A 24438-nucleotide genomic window follows, 5' to 3' on the forward strand; every position below is an offset into this window, starting at 1 on the left:
CAATTGAGACCATTTATTTTAATCAAGTGCGTTTACACTACAACATAAAAAGAACCAGTCTGACCTTATTACCTTATATTTCGTAAACAAAAAATTCTAAAAAATAGAATATTAAAGGAAATTTTGCATGTGGCACACACTGCAAAATTATGTAGAAGATAGATTGCTCATTGGGATTTCGTATAGATTTATTAATTATTATTTTGGTTCATGCATCACAAGTCATTAAACATGATATGTGTGTAGACTTTCGCTCAAATATGAACGGTCAATGCGTTTAAAGACGAGGATTTGCAGCGAAGAAATAGAACTTATCGATTTAGAAAATAATCCAAAAACAGCTGAATCAATATTTACTTTTCCATCCATCATTTTGAATCACTTATGTTTTTGCCGACGAAAATGGGCAGATTTATTTTCATATCTTAATATAACATTCGCCTGAAAAAAGATCGATCACGATTTCCAAGCGTTTTCACTCAAAAAAAGATCGATTGAAATAAGATCAATCTTTTAAAAAAAAACTCTGGAGGTAGACTTTTTAAGTCTGATTGAGGATCGATCTTTCCCCGTTTACATAAGACCAAAGATTGATCTTAAAACCTCAGTTAAGATCGATCTTTTTTGCTAGTGTAAATGGGGTCTTAATGTCTGAAGAGAAAGTGGCCATACTAACCCCCCAGCTTAACTAATATCTAACCTATTTTTACAGAAAGCTTTTGGTAAAGAAGGCATGCCGCGAGGTCGACCTAACTGGGTAGATGGAAAGGTACCACCTGTATGTGTGGTTTGCTAACGTCTTAAATCTATTTATAGCACAAACTCGGAACAATTCCAACACTGGTAAAATGTTGGTGTCTGATTTTGTCCTAGCTCACTGGAAATTTCTTTAATTAATGACAAAGTCTTATTTTTGTATTTGTATACTGTACAGTAAATATTTTCTAAATGGTGGGACAGGGGATTCTTAAATCAGATAAAATTAAATATGGGTGTTGTAAAAACAAAAAAACAAAACAATATCTGACATGAGGGGTCAGGAGGGCTTGGGTATGGAAAAATGGAAAAAGGGGGATAAACATGTACTAAAAATTAGTTATTTTGTTTATTAAGGAAATTTCCAGTTAAATTAGAGTCAAATTTTTACAGTGTAGCATTTGTAAGTTATTGATGATATCTTTAATCAGAACAGTGAATTGTTTTGCAAAATATAGAAAATGTGAAAATTTGACTGTTTTAACATCTTGTGTGAATCTTTACATCTGTCTTTGGTTGGTAGGAAAAATGTGTATTAATCAAATTTGTTCATATGAAATTATCTCAACTTCACAACTTGATTGTGAGGAAGACATTAAAGGCACACATTTTTCCTGAATTTTGCTTCTACTCTCACTAATACCCAATTATTTTAATACAGAGTACCCGATAATTTCATTTAAATTTTCATAAAACTCTATTCTTTAATAATCTGAACTGCTGTTTCTGAAATGAATGGCTTTGAATGGAGCACTTTTATTTTCTGCTTATTTTGTGTGTGAAGCAAATATGTTTTCTTTCTTTGAAATTTGATCAGCACATTCTAACTGATAAAACAAATCTCTAGAAAAATCCTCATTTAAGTGTACTACTGCACATTTTATTCTTCTGCTGACAAAAGTATGGTGTGGGTAAATGATTCTGTTGCATGAAAAATAAACAAATGAAAAGTGAGTAAAAAATTGGAATAAAATGTGTACTTTTCAGCAGCCCAACAGCACAATGGAACAAAAATAACCTGTAGAAATCACAATGCAGCCTTCAATAATTAAAAAAAATAAACCTACAAAGAAAGTGACTCAAAATTTACAAAATTTACAAACTTACACATACAATTGACAAGCCAAGCATATAATCTTAACAAATAAATATGTCTTCTTTTATTTACCCTCTAAATGGACTGTTAAAGCAAAAACAATTTTATTTTATTTTTCATTTGTTTTGTGATTAAAGTAAATATTTCACCTAGGGATTTTTAAAAGAACCCAGAGAGTTAGTATTTCACATGTTATAACTTTTATGTTACAGGATAGTTGGTTCCAGCAAGATCCTCCACCATTTCACAAAAGTCCTGTAAGGGATCAGGAACCTCCCAGGTATACTATAGTTGTATAGGTTGTGTTTCTGTTAATTTCAACAATGCAATTTCCCATAGAAACTCCTTTTACTGCTAAAACTGTACCACTTTTACTATGAAGTTCTGAAATAAAATATATTCTAGAATGGAAAGCTCATATGCACTACTATTTTTTTCAAAGGTTAAAATATAGGGCTGTGTGGCCTAATTTCAACATTTATATGCGCAGACGTCTAAGAGTTTAATCTTGCACTTACATGCTGTACTACCCCTACCTTCATAGTTAGTTAACATGTTAAGTCTCCCTTTCACACACAAATTAAATATTTAAAAAAAACTTAGGAGAGTTAATTTAGTTAACATTTAATAAACTCCTTGAGATAACCTTTATTTCTCTGTAATATATTTTTTAGAGATCGTCCAGCAAGTTATGGCAGAAGGCAAACTCCATCATATGAGGAAATTTTAGACTCAAAGCGAAGAGAGGAAGCTTCATACAGGTAAAACATTAGATACAAAGAAGCAGATATTAATCGCCAATAACACAGTGATTCCCATAGAGTCTACATGACATAATCATAAGCATGGTTTTGTATGAGCCATATAGATGTCAATGTGACTGTATGTCTGTTGGTTATTATTTAATTTGCTTTGTGTAAATATTCATATCTAAGACACCAACGAGACAACTATCCCTCAGAATCCTAATGACAAGGGCAGCCGCAACAAAAATGTATTAGTTTGTGATTAGATCTAGTTTATGGTGAACCACTAGTGGTATGTCATTAAAGTCAAAGACATTTGGTATGCAATTGTATAAGTATTGGCACATCTCATTACTATGGAGATTATTTGGCCCCACCCCCTCAGTTATGGTCTATTGACTTTGAAACTGCTTAGTTTTCATGTACTATTTTGTGATTAGGTCATTTTTTGAGGAACCACTAGTGGTAAGTTAATGATAATTGGTATGCAGTTGAATTAGCATTGGCATATCTCATTTCCATGGAAATTATTTGGCCCCGCTCCCTTAGTCATGGTCTATTGACTTTCAAATTTTGCTTAGTTTACATGTATAAGTTTGTGTTCATGTTTTAAATTTTAAATTAGTATGGCGTTCATTATCACTGGACTAGTATATATTTGTTTAGGGGCCAGCTGAAGGACGCCTCCGGGTGCGGGAGTTTCTCGCTGCATTGAAGACCTGTTGGTGACCCTCTGCTGTTGTTTTTTATTTGGTCGGGTTGTTGTCTCTTTGACACATTCCCCATTTCCATTCTCAATTTTATTGTTTAAAGGGAACTACTTATGATAAGTCAATGGTATTTGGTATGCAGTTATATTAGCTTTGACACATCTCATTTCCATGGAGATTGTTTAATCATGTACCTTCTGTCATGGTTCATTGACTTTGAATATTTGCAAAACTTGTTATAGTGTTGCTATTTTAACAAATTTCAACATTTGCATTATCGAAATTACAAAAAAGTGAGACATATCTCTGTGATAACAGTTTATTTAGCTAAACCTCACACTTGTATGACAGTCACATCAAATTTGCACATTTTGAAATTGACATGCATGTGATACTTTGCTTTTATTTTAGACGATTTGAAGACCCAGAATACTCAAGGGGTGGTGGACTAGGTGGACCAAATGACAGGTATGAACATACAAATAGACCCTTGTCCAGAGGTAGACTAAGTGATAGGCCAAGATCTAGGGAGAGGTCTGCAGGTAGGCCAGGTGAATATGGTCCAAGATCTAGTAATAGGTCTAATAATATGATATATGATAGACAGAGCGATTGGCCATTGGAAAGGCATGTTGACAGGCCAAATTATGGCACAGAAAATAATCCCATGGAGAGACCTGGAGCAGCAAGGCCAATGGACAGACATATTGACCAACCGGGAGATAGGCAAATGAACCGACCTGGAGAGAGATTGTATGACGGGCCCATTTAGATTAAGCTATACCTTGGTATTAAGGTATTAAGTTGTGTGTAGCCACAGTAGTTTCTATGGTCATGAGTCTTAAAATCTCTTGCCACTGGTCCACACTGTTGCAACCTAACTCAAACTTTAGTAAAGTGCTAATTTCTGCATACCGGTACTGTGGATTTATTTGATTTCATTTGAGAGAGTAGTTTGAGCTTTATCATATTTCATCATTGTCTTTTAACAAGATAATAGAAAATCTGTATGTCATTGTTGATTGAATTGCTTTATCTATAATAACAATCTTCAAAAAAATGAAATCCAAAAAATGTAATGAGTCCACAGTGATCCTTCAACTACTTGATTGAGGTGACTGGAATGTTTGTCTATGTGCACTGTGGTGGTATGGTATCAACAAATTATATATGGAAAGCACATCATGGAAATATACAAACATTTCATGTGAAGGGAGGTAATATTCTCTCATACTGTGAATTTATTTATTTTCTTGAGTATCAATTTTTGTGGATTGCTGAACAATTGCATTTACATTGATATTTGATTTTGTGGTTTTGCTCTTCAAGTAAAGCCTATTGAAAATTTGTTATTCGTTGAACATTGGAATTAGTGGTTCACCTGTACCAAAAAACCCGATTAATCCAACAAATAATAATTAATCTATAGTAACTACATTTTCCTTGCCAATGTTTGTTAATATATTAGTTCAATCAATTGTATCAAACATAAATATTTAAAAAAGTCAGCCCTGACATAAATATTTATCAGTACACATCCAACATTCTTTTTTCTCTCTGTGTACCGGTAGTTCTTTTTTTGTAGATTGTCTAAAGACCTTGGTGTATAAGACGGGGATACATTCCATAGCAACAACATTATAAATTAGACTTCTATATATTAATTTACGATATAATCTATTTTTAGATATGACTAATAGTATTCCTGTAAGCAAGAAGAAGTTCATCACCATAGCAACACCATTATAAATGATGACCTAACAACAGAACAAATAGGGGATGACTTAGCAACCAAATAAACTGTGATATTTATGTCAAATATTTGTGATGTTTGGAAATATTTAACCAAGAAAATAAGGAAGGATAACTCTCTTGTATTATATATGACAATGTTTTATTTATCCAGAGGATTATCAAGTCTTTTATATGAATACATATTACAGATGAAACATAAACTTGGATTTTGATTATAATGAAATTGAATACACATTTATTTGTTAAAGAAAAAATACAGATTGTAGATTAACAATTTAGACATAGAAAGGAAACCCATAGTTATAATAGTGTTATAGTTTTAATAAGAAACACAGAACATTTGTGCCAAATTATCATTTCTTTTATACATATTTAAGTAAAAGTTGTGTAAAATAATTAATTTACATCAAGAATGAAATTTTGTTATTCCTTTAATTTTATTCATTTGAAAGTTATGGTTTTTAATGATTATTCGTTATAAAAATAACTGAATTATTTATTTTAAAATTTCAATAAATATCTTACATTCAGGTTCTAAGAATACCTTTTCAAAAATTAATTGGTTTCATATTATGTTCTCTTTGTGCCTTCAGTTTCGTGTTTTTGAAGGTATAAGTTATTTTGATTTGATTTTATCATACGAAATAAAAGAAAATAATAGATCAGCACAAATGAAACAATTTTACTTTATTTTCTTTAGATATTTATTTAGTATTTAGGTCTGTCTCTTAAGAATAGAAGTGACTGCTTCATTGTAACATAATAAGACACATACTATTTTATATTATTTCACATTTTCTATGATTATATTTTTCTATATCATACTTTATTTTTATATCTATTTAATTTACTATCAATATCCGTCCATATATTGCCATATTCTAAGATATGTTTGTCATAATAATCCTATCAGTATTTCATTATTTGTTGGTCTCTTCATTCCAATTCTTGTGTTTTACAAGAGGGTTTATAAAATATTCAAACATGAATTTTTTGTATATTTATGTTAGGCTGTTTGTGTGTCTAATATTGTTGTCTTGGGTGTTTTAATATTTTTATAATTGTTTGTTATAACTAAGACTTAATTATCATTGCCAGAAATAGCTAAAAGGTCAAATTAAGGTTTTGATAACATTGAATGTTGAAGATACTTTTTTGTTTAAAGTTTAAAGAAATAAATTTTATTATTAGGCATATTTATGGAAGATTAAAGTCAATATTTCTAAATTTAAAAGTAAATGACATTTTACAAAGATAAATTTGAGGACATCAATAATTCTGGTTTGAAATTTCACATTAAAGCCGTTATGCAATTTTCAGATCAAAAGTAACAGTATAAAAAGATTATGTTATTTTAGTTCTTTCAATTTTTTTTTTTTTTTAATTGGATCAGAAACATGCAACTCTACTTGATATATTGATAAAACTTGCCATTTGTAATGTGAATAAATTTGATATTGATGTCACTGTGATCTTCTTTTATGTTTGAACTTTTGGGATCTGGGTATAAGTGTTACTATAGTGCTAGGTATATGTTGAAGCATCAGTGCTACACCTCTTATTTATTTGTATAAGATAGAGAATTATGAAGAAATAAAATGTTTTCATATCTTTTAAATCTTGATTCTGGTGTTTCAGTAGTCAAATGTAGATCATATTATAAAAATGAAGATGTGGTATGATTGCCAATAAGACAACTATGTATATATATTTTGGAGTTAACTTATTGATAAATGCAGTTGTTGTAGATTTACATATTCATTATAGGACACTTCCTTTTGTTGGAGTAACCCACACTTGCTCTGGAAAATTTAAAAAAGTTGCATTTGACCGCATGTTTTGTTTCTGTAAATAGGTTAGTTTTTATGCCCCACCTACGATAGCCCTAACTATGATAGTAGAGGGGCATTATGTTTTCTGGTCTGTTCGTTCGTCTATTCGTCAGTACGTCCGCTCGTTGCGCTTCAGGTTAAAGTTTTTGGTCAAGGTAGTTTTGGATGAAGTTGAAGTCCAATCAATTTGAAACTTAGTACACATGTTCCTTATGATATGATCTTTCTAATTTTATATTAGAGTTTTGAACCCAATTTCACGGTCCACTGAACGTAGAAAATGATAGTGCAAGTGGGGCATCCGTGTACTGGGGACACATTCTTGTTCTTTATATGTCCAGCACTAAAGGGATTAGGAAACCCAGTATGAAGTGTCAATTCTTCCATTAGGACCAACATTAATATATAAATTATGTCGTTTCCTGTATCAATTCTTATATGATATATGGATTATAATTTTTTTTCGCTTCTTCTATTTAGACCCTTGAACCCTTACACAAGTTCAGTAGAAAATAGGGACCAGAGACAAATTATCTTAATAAACATTAATGTACCGATTTGGACCAGTTGAATACAACAAATATGAGAAGAATATAAAAGTTGTTTTGTTTTCTTTTTTGTTATGCTCGTTCATGTTCACACTATACATTTTATAAGTTTAACAGTCACTATCATGAAGTAGTTATAATATGTTTGTATCTCAACTCACAACATGATTCCGACGAAGGATATCTTTAGTTACCAAAATACAGACCTAGTCCCAATTGTAACATTATGACAGGTATTGGATGACTTGTGGTTCACACATAACAGGAAATACTTAAACTGTCGACACATGATGGGCTCCTTACGTAGTTCAGAAGATTCCATCAATTTCTGTTTGCTACATTAACTTGTCTTTTTTTTCTCTCGAATGATAGGATTTGAACATCTATAACTAATGTTGCCAAGGTTTTGTTCGGGTAGTCATCTAGTTAGGAATTCATCTATATGTTATTTAAAGGACCAAAAAAAATTAAAAACACATTAATAATAACAACTTCAACAATATATTTTAAAGCATGATAACTTTATTTCAATGAAAGACAGGTTGATATGATCAACAATAACAAAATGAATGTAATTTAGTATCACAGTGTACAACAATCACAAACACTCCTACATCAAACATGTTTTAAACAAACTATGTATAAACTTTGGTCATTTGGTTTTATCAGGGTTTTTTTTACCTCCCCTTCTTTGTAATTTATTGGAGTTTGGTTTATTTTACATTTATATCAACCAAAGTTTACTTCAACTATACACAAAGAATTTGCCTTTCAACATTGAATTTCATAACGAGTTGTACTTCCTATGAACGGAAATAAATCATATATTATTGTATCATATATGGAATTAAGGCAAACTGAAGGGGAGGTAATGCAAAAGCAAACTTGATATCAGTACACACATTTCTCGCTCACTAGAGCATAAATTGATTGATTGTTGGTTGCTTAACGTATACATGGGTACTGATATTACAACATATTATCCATCAAATGGATTTAATTAGAAAACTCAACATGTTTGTGACAGGAACATAAAAGACAATAAAACATTCACTAATGAATATATAAGACTTGAGCAACATACAGACTTTAGTATTTTTTCTAAAATAAAATTAAAAGATATGAATATAAAACTGTTCCCTGTTTAAACATATTATCAATTGACTAGATTTCAATGACTAACATGCTATAAGACTAGTAATGATGTCTGACCTATTGTGTCAATAGGACTACAACTAAAACATGTTATATAAAAGCAACTAAGATTACCCTGTTATTTATTTTTCAATCTTTGATGGATACATAATGATGTTTCCAACCCTTAAATGATAGAATCTACATGTAAATGAGACAATTTTATTCAATTTTATGGCAGAAGTAAATTGCAGTAGGAATTATATTACCACAAATGAGGTAACTTGTAACAGACAGTAGGTATACTTTTTTCTTTTCTTTTTTCCAATTAATTCCTGCTTTATAGGCATACAAGAAAAAAGAATATTCCCCATTTTATTTTTTATTATTAGCATCATTAAACAAACTTTCTCTGAAAGATTATAAAAATCTAAATTAAAGTTTGAATTTAAACATAAAACTTTTATAAAAAAGTGATTATACAGGGTGTGAAAAATACTCTTTTCTTGTCATAGTATCCAAATTGTATTAATAAAAAATAAATAAATACAGAAATTAAAACTGTAACCAGCAGTTTATTTAAAACTTACATGTTAAAAAGTCAACAAATTGAATGTAATTATTAAAAATGTAAATATATAATATAAAAAAATAATGCTTGATTAGGTAAGAAACCAATATACTGGTGTTAATTAAAACAAGAGGCTCTCAAGAGCCTGAATCGCTCACCTGAATTTTTTTGGTTTAATCTCTCATCAATGATTATTTTGGCTTTTCAATTTATTTAAATGTTCTTTGAATCGTCCTATTTTCTTCAAAAGCAAAAAAAAATCATTTTCTCCTATGTTCTATTTTAGCCATAGGAGCTATGTTTCTTGACATACAAGGAAATGAAATATAAAATTTATACTAGATACTCTGAAACTCTGAAACTCATTTAGCATAAGTTTTGCTGAAATTGATACAGCAGTTTCATAAGAGAAGATTTTTTAAAGTAAGTCAACATGGTGAACAAATTGTGAAAAAAGTCTTTAAAGGGCAATAACTCCTAAAGAGGTCAATTGACAATTTTGGTCAAATTGACTTATTTGTAGATCTTACTTTGCTGATCATATTTGCTGTTTACAGTTTATCTTTATCTATAATAATATTCAAGATAATGAATAAAAAATTGCAAAATTTCCTTAAAATTACCAATTAAGTGGCAGCAACCCAACAATTGGATGTTTGATTCATCTGAAAATTTCAGGGCTGATAGATATTGACCTAATGAACATTTTTACTCCATGTCAGATTTGCTCTTAATGCTTTCGTTTTTGAGATATAAGCCAAAAACTGCATTTGACCCCTATGTTCTATTTTAAGTAACGGCGGCCATGTTTTTTGACGGATCAAAAATCAAAGCACACACTTTGTGCAGGATAATCTAAGGAACAACCATGCTAAGTTTTAACCAAATCCATTCAGTAGTTTCAGAGGAGAAGATTTTTTAAAGTTAGCAAATATGATGAACAAATTGTGAAAAATTGTCATTAAAGGACAATAACCCCTTAAGGGGTCAATTGACAATTTTGGTCAAATTAACTTATTTGTAGATCTTACTTTGCTGATCTTTTTTGCTGTTTACAGTTTATCTTTATCTATAATAATATTCAAGATAATGACCAAAAACTGCAAAATTTCCTTAAAATTACCAATTAAGTGGCAGCAACCCAACAATGGTTTGTTTGATTCATCTGAAAATTTCAGGGCTGATAGATCTTGACCTAATGAACATTTTTACTCCATGTCAGATTTGCTCTAAATGCTTTCGTTTTTGAGATATAAGCCAAAAACTGCCCTTGACCCCTATGTTCTATTTTAAGTAACGGCGGCCATGTTTTTTGACGGATCAAAAATCAAAGCACACACTTTGTGCAGGATAATCTAAGGAACAATCATGCTAAGTTTTAACCAAATCCATTCAGTAGTTTCAGAGGAGAAGATTTTTTAAAGTTAGCAAATATGATGAACAAATTGTGAAAAATTGTCATTAAAGGACAATAACCCCTTAAGGGGTCAATTGACAATTTTGGTCATATTAACTTATTTGTAGATCTTACTTTGCTGATCTTTTTTGCTGTTTACAGTTTATCTTTATCTATAATAATATTCAAGATAATGACCAAAAACTGCAAAATTTCCTTAAAATTACCAATTAAGTGGCAGCAACCCAACAATGGTTTGTTTGATTCATCTGAAAATTTCAGGGCTGATAGATCTTGACCTAATGAACATTTTTACCCCATGTCAGATTTGCTCTAAATGCTTTCGTTTTTGAGATATAAGCCAAAAACTGCATTTGACCCCTATGTTCTATTTTAAGTAACGGCGGCCATGTTTTTTGACGTATCAAAAATTGAAGCGCACATTTTGTGCAGGATATACTAAGGAACAATCATGTTAAGTTTTAACCAAATCCATTCAGTAGTTTCAGAGGAGAAGATGTTTGAAAAATTGTTAACGACGACAGACGACGACGACGACGACGACGACGACGACGTCGACGACGACGGACGCCAAGTGATGAGAAAAGCTCACATGGCCTTTTAGGCCAGGTGAGCTAATAAATCATTGTCATGGTTAATGGCACACATCAATATTATTATAAAAAAAGTCATAGCTCAATATTATTACCGGTAAGAAGTCATGACCCAATATGCTATTCAAGAAGTCAAATTATTATATTATGACCCAATTTATCAAGAATTCATAACCTATGACCTAGGATATAAAACATACTGGTATAGATTTTCACTTTTTCCGTTGACAAATGTCCATGTCATATTGGTGGCGAGAGCTTCCACATAGGCAAATCCTCCATGCTGTGATTCTTCTGCCCAGAAAAATTTAGACGACTTGTCAGGAACCTGATTTTTATGTTTGTTACTTTTATCTGCAAAATTAGCTCCACCACTTACAAAGAAGTTCATCTTCAATCCTGGCCGTGTAACCAACAGATGCTGCAATAGACACACAAGTTACATGAATATAATTTTATAAATAATGTTAAAGTTAAAAACTATAGGTCTCTGTACAGCCTTCAACAACGGGCAAATTTTAATTCAAGCTTGCAGTGGCAATATTCCATCCATAATTCAATATTACTTAAATATTAAATCAATCATGGTTATCATAAGGGTTAGTTTGGACTTGTATGACTCCTATCAATAACATGCCAAAGATCATGCTACCAATAATTTGTGTACATGACAAAATATTTTATTACTTTAGTCTCAGGGAGCTATTAAAGAAAGGAAAATATAAGATAATCACATAATATTTTTTTTACTTTTGATTGATCAAGATGAGTACCCGTTAATTTGGAATTAGGTCTATTTGATAAAAGCCCTGATATTGTTCTGATCTTTCCTGCATTTCTGGTCAATCTAAAGGCTTGCATTATAATAAATCAACAACTTTAATAAAATGACCATGAATAATTGCAATAAACACTAAGGTAAGATACAGAAGTTTATTCCATAAACACTCTACCTACTTAAATTGATCATACATAATACTGATACATATAGATTTATATAGTCAGTTTATGTTCCAATTATCAGTTTAAATTTTCTAGTCCCTCTGGTATCATTCACCCCTCTTTGACTAGTGGTTTATCTAAATTTACTCATTATGAAGTAATTACCTGTAAATTATGGTCATGTCCACTGAGGTATGCAGTGATTTTATATTTCTGTAAAGTTGGTAGTAGTTTATCTATAAGACAATCAGTTGGACCATGCTCTGCTATGGAATACACAGGGTAGTGTCCAGCAACCAAAAGGTATGAGGCACTGAAAGGATATTTAGTTTTTATTACAGAGGAATAATAGTATCAATTCTTAGTTTTATTACTATCCACAGCTATCACTGATTCTATATATAGAGCTCTGATCAATAATGACTAAATTATTCAGAGACTACAAGTGTGGACACAGATCAGTGTGGATAGTATGTTTGGATGCTTGACAGTTTTTTGATAAAAAAAATCTATTTCTTTTCACCATAGTTTTCTATGTTTAACAATGCTATTTATCAAGCTACAAGTTGTGCAAAATTGCCCAAATTTGTAGATTGTTTATGGAAAAACACGTTTGTGTGCATTAAAAGCAATCTATGAGATAGAATTCTGAAATAATCTATGAGAAGATAGGTTTTATAATATGCTTTAAGAAAATAAAAATAAAAAAATAGTGTCACCGAATGAGTTTTCTTGCTAGAATTAAAAATTTTAAATTTCCATATCATTCCAGTATAAATATTTTTCTAAAAGAATTATTTCCCTTTAAATGGCTCAGTTGAAAAAATGATTCTAAAATAAACAAATATTTGGTATTTGTTTAAACAGTTTAGATCATGCAAGTAATCACTTATTTTCCTTTATACAACTTAAAAGTCTTACCAGGGACTTTCTATACTAACTAAGTATAGAAAGTCCCTGGTCTTACCAATAAATTGCGAATCTGTCTATCAGTATTTCCTGTAAAAATAGTACCAGTATGCAAAAAATACTCAACACTTGAAGATTTAGAGAAGAAAATAATTGTGTTTAATAGTATATATATCAAAATATCAGTTTCAACTTCAAATTTTGATGTTAGCATCAGACTAACTATGAGTAGAACCTTACTTGCTTGTCTGTATTTGTTTTTCTATCCAAGTCAGCTGATCATCAGCAACCTTCTGATTGGCTGGTCCTTTTGGTTGTTTTCCAAGGAAATCGTGATCACTATTACCACAGAGTAGAATAGTGTCGATCATGATAATATCTACTGTCATCTGGCTGCCAGGGATAGGGAAATTTAACTTGTAATAATAATCAGGAAAATTCCTGAAACAGAAATGAGATAGCTGGTGTAAAATGCATGCATAATAATCAAAGCTTTCAAATTATTTGCCTTTTTAATTGCTACACTTGCAGATACCAAGTCCTAGAGAATTTATTGCACACAACTGCGTCCTTGTTATATAACATAATTTTTGATAAACTTGTATTATTTTGCTGTCTGAAAGAGTAATAATTGGAAAATTAAGTGACATGGTCTATCAAATCATCATTCTTAAAGGAATGTTAAGGAGTGCTCAAATATACTCCAGTATCTGTCGGTAGAATTGAATTCAAATAACAAAATGATACTCAAATAATCGGTTTCCTGTTTAATAGAACTTTGGTACTTTCCATTAAATAAAATTGATCATAGTTAGAAAACTTCTCAGTAAATTGAATGGTAATCTTTGATTATTCAAAACTTAAACATATTTTGTTTGTTTGAGTTTTCTGATTAACACAGTCCTTTTAAATTCCTTCAATTTGCAAGAGAGCAGATTTCCTTGGCTCATCATTTTGGCCAAACAAGTCTCACCCATTCCACCAAATTTGTACCGTCAGAGCAAATATTTTCTGTTGTTGAAATGTAATTTATGTAACAAAGTTGAGAAAACAACCATGTTTAAGAATCATAATTGTTTTAAGCTGGTCCAATACACTACAGGGAGATAACTCTGTAAGCTGAATGTTTCGGTTCTACTAAAAAGCGCCAGGGAAACGAAATAGTGTCCGGGGAAAAGAAAAAGCGCCCGGCCAAGGAAAATTAGCGCCCGGGAGAATAAAATAATAATATTTTTTAACATTTTTTTCAAGTTTATATCTTTTTATAAAACTAAAACTTTGACTGTTTTAATGTCTATGCTTATCAGAAATTTAATGCTTAGTTTTTAATTAAACCAAACTCCTGCTTTTTACCCCCTTCATTTAACTACTGTACATGTATAGTACTGCTTTATTTGCTGATTTTTTATGTGTAACTCTTTTAATTTTGATTAGATAAATATTTATCTGTGAAATTTAAGTTGTTTTTACATTTTTCATTTAAGAATTGAATGCTTCTTTTTATAAATTTATTGGGGTGTAAAAGCGTTGACCGAAGTACATTTTGTATGAAGCGCGGAAGCGCTAATTCATTCTAAAAATGTACGCACGGTCAACGCTTTTACAACCCTATAAAGTTACAAAAAGAAGCATTCAATACTCATAATTACATTTTTAGCTATGATCATGAAAACACGAATTTTATATATTTTATTATTTAATTCACCTGTGAACTTTATTGTTGGAGCACGTGTTATCATGAATGAAAAGTTGTATTGAGCAATGCAACTGCTTACGGAATAACACGTGATGTGCAGTTAGCCAATCAGAATAAAATATTATAATGAAACATACAACTTATGTAATTATTTATATATAATAATATTGTTTTTGAAAAACATGTCTTATTCATATATTATTGTTATAGAAATTGAAACATTCATACTTGTTTTTGTGCTTTATTATAAATGTCTATTATCTGAATTTGCAAATTACTTGTCTGAAATAAAAAAAAAAAATCAATGTACATAACTTATTTCATCGACACAAAGTTGTCTCATGCCAATAAAATATCTAAATATTTTCCCCGGGCGCTATTTGTTCTTCCCCGGGCGCTATTTGTTCTCTCCCGGGCGCTTTTTCTTTTCCCCAGGCGCTTTTTCTTCACCCGGGCACTCTCGGGCGCATTTTAGTAGGACCCGAATGTTTTAATCAAGTTTGATTGTTAATGAAATATTAAGCTTCTCAATGATCAAAGATAGTGGTTGTCCAACTGCTATATATCCATTAAAATTTTTCCAAAAGAGAAAATAAATTTTAGTCAAAATGATTTGTACCACGTTAAGAATTGTATTTTGACTGAAGCAAAAGGCATTAGGCATCTTACCATCGGTCCTCGACTTTAGAATAAGCTATTTGTGCTGAAACATTGCCGTTATGATCATGGTTTCCAGCAACAAGGTAAAATGGTGTCTTCTGTAATGAGGGGTCAGTAAATACTTTGTCAAATGTTTCCTACAAAATACAATTATAAATTTAAGTATCATTTGAAATGACGGGTTGGTAAATACTTTGTCAAATGTGTCCTACAAATTTAATACGGTGTTGACATGAATATCAATTATATGGTCATTTTTATAAATTTTCTGTTTACAAAACTTTGAATTTTTCGAAAAACTAAGGATTTTCTTACCCCAGGAGTAGATTACCTTAGCCGTATTTGGCACAACTTTTTGGAATTTTGGGTCCTCAATGCTCTTCAACTTTGTATTTGTTTGGCTTTTTAACTATTTGGATCTGAGCGTCACTGATGAGTCTTATGTAGACGAAACGCGCGTCTGGCGTATAAAATTATAATCCTGGTACTTTTGATAACTATTAAATACAATTAAAAAAAATCAAATCTTTTTTTTACCTTAACTGAAACATCCTTTATTTCCAGATGAACCAAAAACTTTCACCTGATATATTTTTTTCTCTCTTTTCACATTTCAGTGATTGAAAAATATTGAACAAAATCCTAATGAGGCATCTATTCTAAAAAGTTAACATCTTAATTTAACCTCGATAAGTCATGAATTATTCATAGATCTGTTTAAATGTTATATGATATATTAAACATATTCAAGTTAATTATATTGTACCTTAAATCTTGCATCACTGACTGTTTTCACTCCATCAAAGTAGAAATTGTCACCTAGTGCTAAATTAAACTGTGTTCCGTACGTAGAGGTTAGGGCACCCATGGCCTTGGCAGTCCCTGTCTCAATAGAAGTTGTGTATGGGACGGTTGGTAATCCTCCCCAATCCCCCATCACTAGGAACCTTAGACTGTCCACAGCCAAACATGACGCTAAAACGAATAATATACACAATTTTCTGCCCTGTTTTATTTGAGCTTGATCGACACATTGAAAGACACCTATCTACAGTTTAAAACAGTATATGTTATTGACCTGTAGATTTCTTATTATTATTTTTGTTGTTGGGTTGCTGTTTTCATATTCAAAGGATTTTTTTTCTGCAAAAGTAATAATTTGGTTCTAAATTTGGGGAGAGGCACGGGGAGGTAACTCTTTTACTCTTATTTTGTATAATCTATTAGAATTTCTCTCTATACTAAAATTACTTAATAAATTTGTTGTGCCCATAATTCTCTATTCAGTATAAATTAATTTTTAGTACCCCATTATTTTCTATTTTCTATATTTTAGTACTCCATTATTTTCTCTTCCTTTTTTTAGAGACTATTGTTTTGTTGTTGCATTTTAGGGGGCCCTTTTTACTTTTCACTTTTTTGCCCATTCAAGGATGGATAATTTCCAAAGAGATTCACTTGCTTGAATGTTTGTTTACTTTAAAAATAAGTAAATAAATCAAGGCTTCTTCTATAATTATACGTTGGATTTTTATTTCATATATGCATGTATATTACAGGGATGGATCCATCCATTTTTAAAGAGAGGGTTCTCAACCCATGAGAAAGGGGGTTCCAACATTATGTCCCCAAATGCATTTAATTTCCATAAAAATGGGTGATGGGGCGGGGGTGTTCAAACCCCTGGAACCCTCCTCTTGGATCCACCACTGTATTACCAATTTGGGTTATCAAAATTTTACAAATCAATCAAAATTTAATTGTGCGATATAAAGTATTAAAGGGGCACTAGCTACAAGATATATAAAAAATCAAAAGACTTTTTTTTGTTTAATCATTAATGAAAGTGAAAAAGTGAAATGATAATTTGCTTTTATCAGCTTAAATGGTGCAATTTTGTCAAATTAAGCTAATAAACATTGATAATTAATAATTCACTTCCAAGTGAATAATTCGACCTCATTAAAACCATATTCATGTGAACTCCAATTTGACCCCATAGAAAGTAATAGAAAAACGCATGCATTTTCCGTGTACGGGTATTTAAAGGAAAAGAATGTCAACATTGAAAGTGAAACAAAGGTAAATAATTTGATTAACTGATTTGATCCACACAAAATCATTCTTATAAAGGTAAAAACGATGATAAACATAAATTATTGATCTATAATACAAAATTTAACAGACCTATCAAAATCCAATTGCACGAGTTGCTTAATCTATTCGTCGAATGTACCGTCCGTGTGAATGACGATCTGACTCCATGGTTTGATGTCACGAGTGGCGTAAAACAGGGATGTATTTTATCACCATCTTTATTTTCGATATACATTAACGACCTTGCGGAACGTATTAACGCCTTAAATTGTGGAGTACCAATAGACGACTGCCAGATGAGTATACTACTGTACGCAGATGACATCGTATTACTTGCGCCGAATGAAGCCTGTTTACAGAAAATGCTTGATATTGTAACGGAATGGTGTGAAGCCTGGAAATTGTCGATAAACGATAGTAAGACGAAGATAGTTCACTTCCGACCACCTTCAATAGACATTTCGCAAAGTACGTTTACATGTGGTGGACATACTTTACTTTTTACCGACTCATACAAATACCTTGGTGTATGGTTTGATGAACACTTAACATTCCAGAAAAATGCAAAGGAACTATCTAAAGCCGCCAGCCGTGCTCTTGGTGCATTATGTGGAAAAGTAATAAGAGCTGGAGGTATGACCCATTCTGTATTTACTAAATTATACAACACAATGGTAGAACCAGTTCTTCTATACGGAAGTGGTGTTTGGGGATATAAGGACTATAGTTGCATCTCATCCGTTCAAACTCGAGCATGTAAATTCTTTCTGAATGTTGGAAAACACACTTCAAATCTATCTACAAGAGGTGACATGGGTTGGACATCATGTAAAATTAAACTGCAGAAATCGTGTCTTCGGCTATTGTGCAAACTTCACAGACTTGAAATCAATCGACTACCAAGTAAAGTTTGGCGTTGGGCGGCACGACGACGAAAAGGTTGGACATTCGAGGTCAACAAACTTGTGACTAAACTTGATGTATGTGGTCTTATAAGGGACACATCTTTATCCACAAAATACGTTATGAAGATAATTGATGAAAAGCTAGAACAATTGGACAATCATCAATGGTGTGAAGACATTTTCAACGACCGTGGTACATTAAACGGAAACAAACTCCGTACATACAGACTATACAAACAAACAGTAAACGTTGAGTCATATGTAAAAATGAACATTCCACTTAGTCAAAAGAGATATATGGCTATGTTTCGAGCCGGCTCGTTACCTCTGGCCTTGGAGACGGGTCGCTACTCCAGGCCGCAAGTTCCAATTGAAGATAGACTTTGTATATATTGCGATCTCGGACATGTAGAGACTGAGAAACATTTTCTGATGGTGTGCCCTTTATATGCAGATATACGATATGATTTATTTTGTGAATGTAATTATTTAATTGAGAATTTTGAAACAATGCATATGGACGATAAGTTTATATTTATAATGAGATCCGAGCAAATTCAGAAATGTCTATGTAAAATTTTGCAGAAATGTTTTATGAGAAGGAAATTATTTACATTTGATTGAAGAAGTACATTTTTATTTTGACAGCCTAGTTTTTGTCTAAGTTTTAAACATTAAGCATATTTGTTTTTCTCAAATCTTTAAAATAAGGTATTTTTATTTATTGAGATTAATATTTTTATTATATTTATTTCTATTTTAGAAGACAATTGATAATTTTTTAATAAGAACTCTTATAGTGTTTTTCATATAATTAGTACTATCATTTTATATTTTTACAAATAGTTTTTTTTTGAAAGCGATTTTGAAAAAGTAAGTTATTAGATTTTTAACTCTAGAAATATTTTATACAAATTTAACATGCAGTTTATTGTAAATATGTACATGTATGCTTTTAAAGTGTCTCATAAGTCAACTGTTTGGCTGGGCATTGATTGAATTTTAAAGATGTTACTTAATTTACTTGTATATATGTACTGTATCAATCGATGTGTGACACTCAAATAAAATATATATTTATTTATTATTTATTTATTTATTTATATCTGTGTTTATGTTTACATCATTTATATGGTCATAGAAGGTCAACTCGATAGTTAATTAATTAGATGGTGTCTTGGCTAAATTTCACACGAAACAAAGCAACATCACATTGAGACCATGTCCTGTTAATTGTTTATTTGATATTTTTGATAGTTTGGAAAAATGTTTTACATTGTTATACATGTATATAAAATATGAGAATTTGAGTCAAATCAGTGAACATGAATTTGGCAGCAAGTGCCCCTTTAAATGACCTGTGCATATTGGGCAAAACTTTAATGAAAAGGTTCTGTAAATTAACACAAATATCTTTATATTCTAAAAAAAAGAAGAATCTTTTCAAAACACTAAAACAAAATGCTAAATCAAAGAGCTGATAGCTCTGAGGTGGAAGAAGGTGAATAAAAGGTAATTTGAATTATCATAAAAGCAGCCCCACTAACCCAGGCTGCTTAGTTCCATTTATTGTTTTTGAGATACGGAGTGACATATGAAACCCCCCTCCCCTCTTTTTTTTCTTCAAAAAAACTAAATATCACTAAAATAAAATTTTGAATCACAACCAAAAAGTATAAAGATCTTTACATTAATATAACAAAGAAGTTTTAAGCAATAATCATATATTGTTTTTGAGATACGGCGCGACATGTCACAGTAAAAAAAACCTCCCCCTTTTTTACAAAATACTAAATAACTGAAAAATAAAAATCAAATTTAAATTTATGAAAATAATCATGATTGATAAAATAGTATTGCATAAAGTTTACGTTTTCGGAAGACTATTTTTAGGTCATGCTTCTAGAGGCTTCTTCACATATTTGTAAACAAACCAATATGGCCGCCACACGTGATTACCTTTGCTCATGTGAAACAAATATTTCTGACAAAAGTCAGAATTCTCTTGTCAAAAGGGATTTATATTTATATTGCAATAAATTATTCAGAAGGAGGTACATTCAGTTTAGATTTTATTTTCTATGAGCATTTATAGTTTAATTAAAATTCTCCCAACAGCAACGTACTGCTCTGCTCTTGTCACTGACTGAGTCTTGAATAATTTCATAAATTGATTCAAACCATTTGAAGTAGAAGGGCATCTAATTCACGTGACAAAGGGAAACAATGAATAAAGACATCAATTTAATAAGAAATAGATCCTTTCTATTTATTAAAAACAAAATCTTCTTGTTTGCAAATTCGTAACTTCAAGTGCGAACATGTAAACAGGGCGAGTTGTCCCGATACCAAATTCATGCATGCGTACTTACAAATATCTACAGTAAAAACATCCAGTTACAAGTAAACAAATAACGTTCATGTAGATGAGATGAAATCTAATAATTTACATAAATAAAAGGGTACATATTTACGATAGTGATTGTTTTTCAATCCTAATTTACAAAATAAATGATTCAGATGCTTAATCATGTGTAAAAATCGGTGTCAGGAATCAGAAGTTGTTATGAAATTGTAATACACAGAAACGAATGCGGCATACGGAGAATTCAATGATTTTAAAGTCGGCACCATTGGCCTTCAGAAGACTTGAAGTCTTCTTCCACCAAAAATGATTGACATAATCATGATAATACATGTAAAAAATATGATATATAGTATAAGAACGAATCCATTATTTCACTGAGCGAGTCAACTTCAAGAGACACAAGCAAGTCATTGGGTCGAGACGACCCGTTATCAGGTTATCGTAACAACAAACAGTATTATAAATCAAGTCTTAATAAATGGTCTATTGTTTCTGTTGTTTTCTTTGATTAACGCATATATTTTATAGTTTCAGACTATGCAATCATCTTCTATCAAGCTTAATAAATACTTACCGAAGTGCAAGAAAATTATTACCACTTTAATTTTAAATGATCTGTCAAACATTGTGTCTACCATTTACTATATCATGTGACTGAGTACTTTGATACCGTCACATGACAACAATGTGACAAATATTAAATTACAACGCACAAAAAAAAAGAAACTTTACAACTTATTTATACACCCAGGAACAGGAACCTATATATATTGACTTTAAATATACTAGTTGTTAAAACTTTTTAGAATGAGATATACTATATTTACACAGGCACTTTGATTGTTTAATGTAAATTCTGTTTTTTAAAGAAATTTATCCCAAGTTAATTTTAATAATAATTATCATAACCTATATGTACAGTAATTTTTCATGACAATAAAATAAACTTATATTATGTCCCAGATGTTTATATAATCATATACATTTTTGCAGAAATAAATTAACATGTTTTTCTATATACCTTTGTTCAACTTAGGCAGGGACTTTCTATGCTCTAGTATTAGTATTAGTATAGAAAGTCCCAGGCTGACTTAGTTGATATACCAGAATAAAATGATACATACAATAAAAATATAAATTCATGATTTAATCATCTTGAATAGAGCCATGCGGACTCGAGCATGCGGATTTAGTAATCCTGGTATCTATGCTGAGTTTATTTACATACATATATTTTATGACAATGAAACAATGAAATACAACATAATAGTATAGACTTGATGGGTATATCCACAGGTACTTCTCTGAAATTCTGTTTTAATACGTGAAGGAATAGAGCATTTTTTTTTAAGAGTCGACTGCCTTTACACATATTGGTACTACCTTCCATAAATAGCAACTGTAATGATGAAGTGTAGGTATCAAACAAAATGATTAATCTGGGGACAAGAAGTTCAAGTTTTCAGGAACAACATGACCAGATGCGCGTGCAAAGACAATGCCATTTAATATAAAAAGATATATATATAGGGAGTATACAACCAAAAGTGCTTCAACGGAACGGACAACTCGTATTTGTCACCCATTGGCCTTTTTATTTGGCCATGTTGGCTACTCACATCATCTTAAACACCAAAGATAATAACATTTTTTTTAGAATTAGTTATTACTGAGACTACGTACTATTATACATGTGTTATAAGATCTTACCGTAAATCGTCTTAGGCTATTGGTATATGTAAATACGTTGTTACTATACTATATATAAAAATATTAATTTTCGCGAACCATTTAGGTCACGGAAATTCCAAAATATGGCATCAGTAAGGAGAGTTGTGCAAATAATGTGAATACACAGAACCCCCATCCAAATTATCTCCAGTTAAAAGTATTCATCTTTTTCTATTTTATATGTACTAACAATGTTCCATTTTTCTATAATTTCGATTAAAATATTCCAAAATCTGAGTAAAATTAGATAGAATGCCCCAAATAAACATTGTCTGATTGGTTGAAGTACTGTGGCGTCGATGCTTAGCATAATAAGCCTCGATGTAAAGCACACGCTTCACAGGAAGAAGGAGAGTTTTACAAATAATGTGAATACACAGATCCTCCATCCTATTTTTATTTTGATGGAAATGTTGCAGTGTTCATCATTTCTGTTTTGATTCTGCTCACAAAATTCCATTTTTTCTATAATTCCGATTTAGATATGTGGAACCCGCAATAAAAATAGATGGCCTCAATCACGTGGTTTCAATGATTTAATAGCAATGCAAAAAATTCCATTAATCATGTTGTACTTTGTTACCAATCGGAACTACTCGGCCTTTCTGATTGCACGAAGTGAATAGCCGAGTAGTTCCGATTGACGATTGTTACATAAGCCGAATCACACATACGATCTTTGCGCTCAAATGTAGTTCTTGGTGAAGTATACAGGTAACTTCGTTTACGAAAATTTATACACACTTTTTCATTAACATATTATCAGACTTTTGCATATTCACGTTTTTTTATGCTGAACTGTAGTCGAATTCAATTCTATACATTTTTTTTTACGTGAAGCAGTAGGAGTAAGAATATTTTTTCGCGCCAATTTAAGCAGTTTCATCACGAAGAACAAAATTATTTATTGTTATTTTCGTGAAATTTTAGTCATATAGTTTATCAATTAGAGAATTTTTTGTAAGTATTACTTATTCATGTTAAGGTTCTACTGATGTGCTTCTCTAGACCTTTTTGACGGTCCGTTTTATCCCATTTATCTCAATACTATCTCCGATGACAGAAATGTCAACTCGACCTATTCGTGTCGAAAGTGAAAATCCATCTATTTGATGAAATAATTTTTACTTCAACGGTTCATGCATTATTTTTGTATTATTTGATAACCAATCACATTCACGTTGCATGTTTGCATGAAAATGGTTATGTATTGGTGAATTGTAAGGGCGATGCAACATGCGAGGTCAGTGCGCGATCACGTGACATTATTATTTGTAAACAAACATGCTCCCCGTGTAACACGTGTCTGGATTATCCTTTCAAAGTGTTGTGAATTTTTCAATCACTATTTTATGATATATTTCTTTTTGTTTTTAGGTTTGCATATTAGTAGTCCAAGTGAATTAGACATAGTTCTGAGTCGTGTGTGGTTTTTTGGAAAATGACGCAGTCATTGTTCCATAACTGCCGACCTGATTTCTCTGCCTACCGCGCTTGGTTTCGTATTTACTAATTTCAACACAAACTGGAGGAATGTGCTTGTGTTATCATTATGCATGAGCATTGTGTAGTAATCAGCCAGGAACCAGTTTACAAACTAACTGGTTTCTGTTTGTATTCCACTACAGTCGAAGAAAGTGTTGTAGTTTGACAGGAACCAGTCCAGAATTTTGTAAACTACAAAACGTAATCGGTTATTATCATTCCGTTTTGGTGTTTCATACCGACTTATATGGTTTGAATAAGCTTAAGACCCTTCAAACATTAATGTGATAGGTATATTAAAGACTGTTTTACAAAAGGATGAAACTGTTTTGCTTTAAAAGTCGTACTATAGTGATATATGTTATGTACGGATTTCCACTCTCACCGGTTAATTTCTTCTTTTACACGTGCTTTTGAAACTTCCTGTTTAAACATCGCAAGTTTTAAAATTGTTTTTTGAGTGAATTAAACTTATTTTAACAATCAC

At 31.2% G+C, this 24438-nt stretch overlaps 2 protein-coding genes across 51 annotated transcripts in view; one reads left to right on the forward strand and one right to left on the reverse strand.

The window, feature by feature from the left end:
- Nucleotides 1-6681, forward strand: part of LOC139505616 (trichohyalin-like) — a 69842-nt gene extending 63161 nt beyond the window's left edge. For 42 of the 50 annotated variants that reach the window (XM_071295197.1, XM_071295221.1, XM_071295299.1 and 39 more), the window contains 5 exons: nt 713-778; nt 2065-2132; nt 2527-2613; nt 3720-3776; nt 4996-6681. In XM_071295197.1, coding sequence (XP_071151298.1) covers nt 713-778; nt 2065-2132; nt 2527-2613; nt 3720-3776; nt 4996-5005 — 288 coding nt within the window. In that variant the 3' untranslated portion in view covers nt 5006-6681. The remainder of the gene's footprint in view (nt 1-712; nt 779-2064; nt 2133-2526; nt 2614-3719; nt 3777-4995) is intronic. The other 8 variants (XM_071295115.1, XM_071295136.1, XM_071295201.1 and 5 more) reach the window with 2 other exon arrangements.
- A 4509-nt stretch (nt 6682-11190) lies between these two features.
- LOC139506009 (tartrate-resistant acid phosphatase type 5-like) lies at nt 11191-21411 on the reverse strand. The gene is made up of 6 exons (XM_071295312.1): nt 21310-21411; nt 16132-16340; nt 15375-15502; nt 13250-13450; nt 12266-12413; nt 11191-11579 (listed from the first exon to the last, which is right to left on the reverse strand). Exons 1-6 carry the CDS (start codon nt 21371-21373, stop codon nt 11334-11336), a joined length of 996 nt encoding a protein of 331 aa, XP_071151413.1. The 5' UTR covers nt 21374-21411; the 3' UTR covers nt 11191-11333.
- Nucleotides 21412-24438: the final 3027 nt, after the last annotated feature.

Source organism: Mytilus edulis, chromosome 1, assembly GCF_963676685.1.
Source record: "Mytilus edulis chromosome 1, xbMytEdul2.2, whole genome shotgun sequence".
NCBI lineage: Eukaryota > Metazoa > Mollusca > Bivalvia > Mytilida > Mytilidae > Mytilus > Mytilus edulis.

Coding starts and splice junctions, on each gene's coding strand:
- LOC139506009 (XM_071295312.1), bottom strand. CDS start 21,373: ATGGTAGACACAATGTTTGACAGATCATTTAAAATTAAAGTGGTAATA. Junction 13,451..15,374: donor TCTAAAGTCGAGGACCGATG/GTAAGATGCCTA, acceptor TTTCTGTTTCAG/GAATTTTCCTGATTATTATT. Junction 11,580..12,265: donor GACATGACCATAATTTACAG/GTAATTACTTCA, acceptor TGTCTATTGCAG/CATCTGTTGGTTACACGGCC.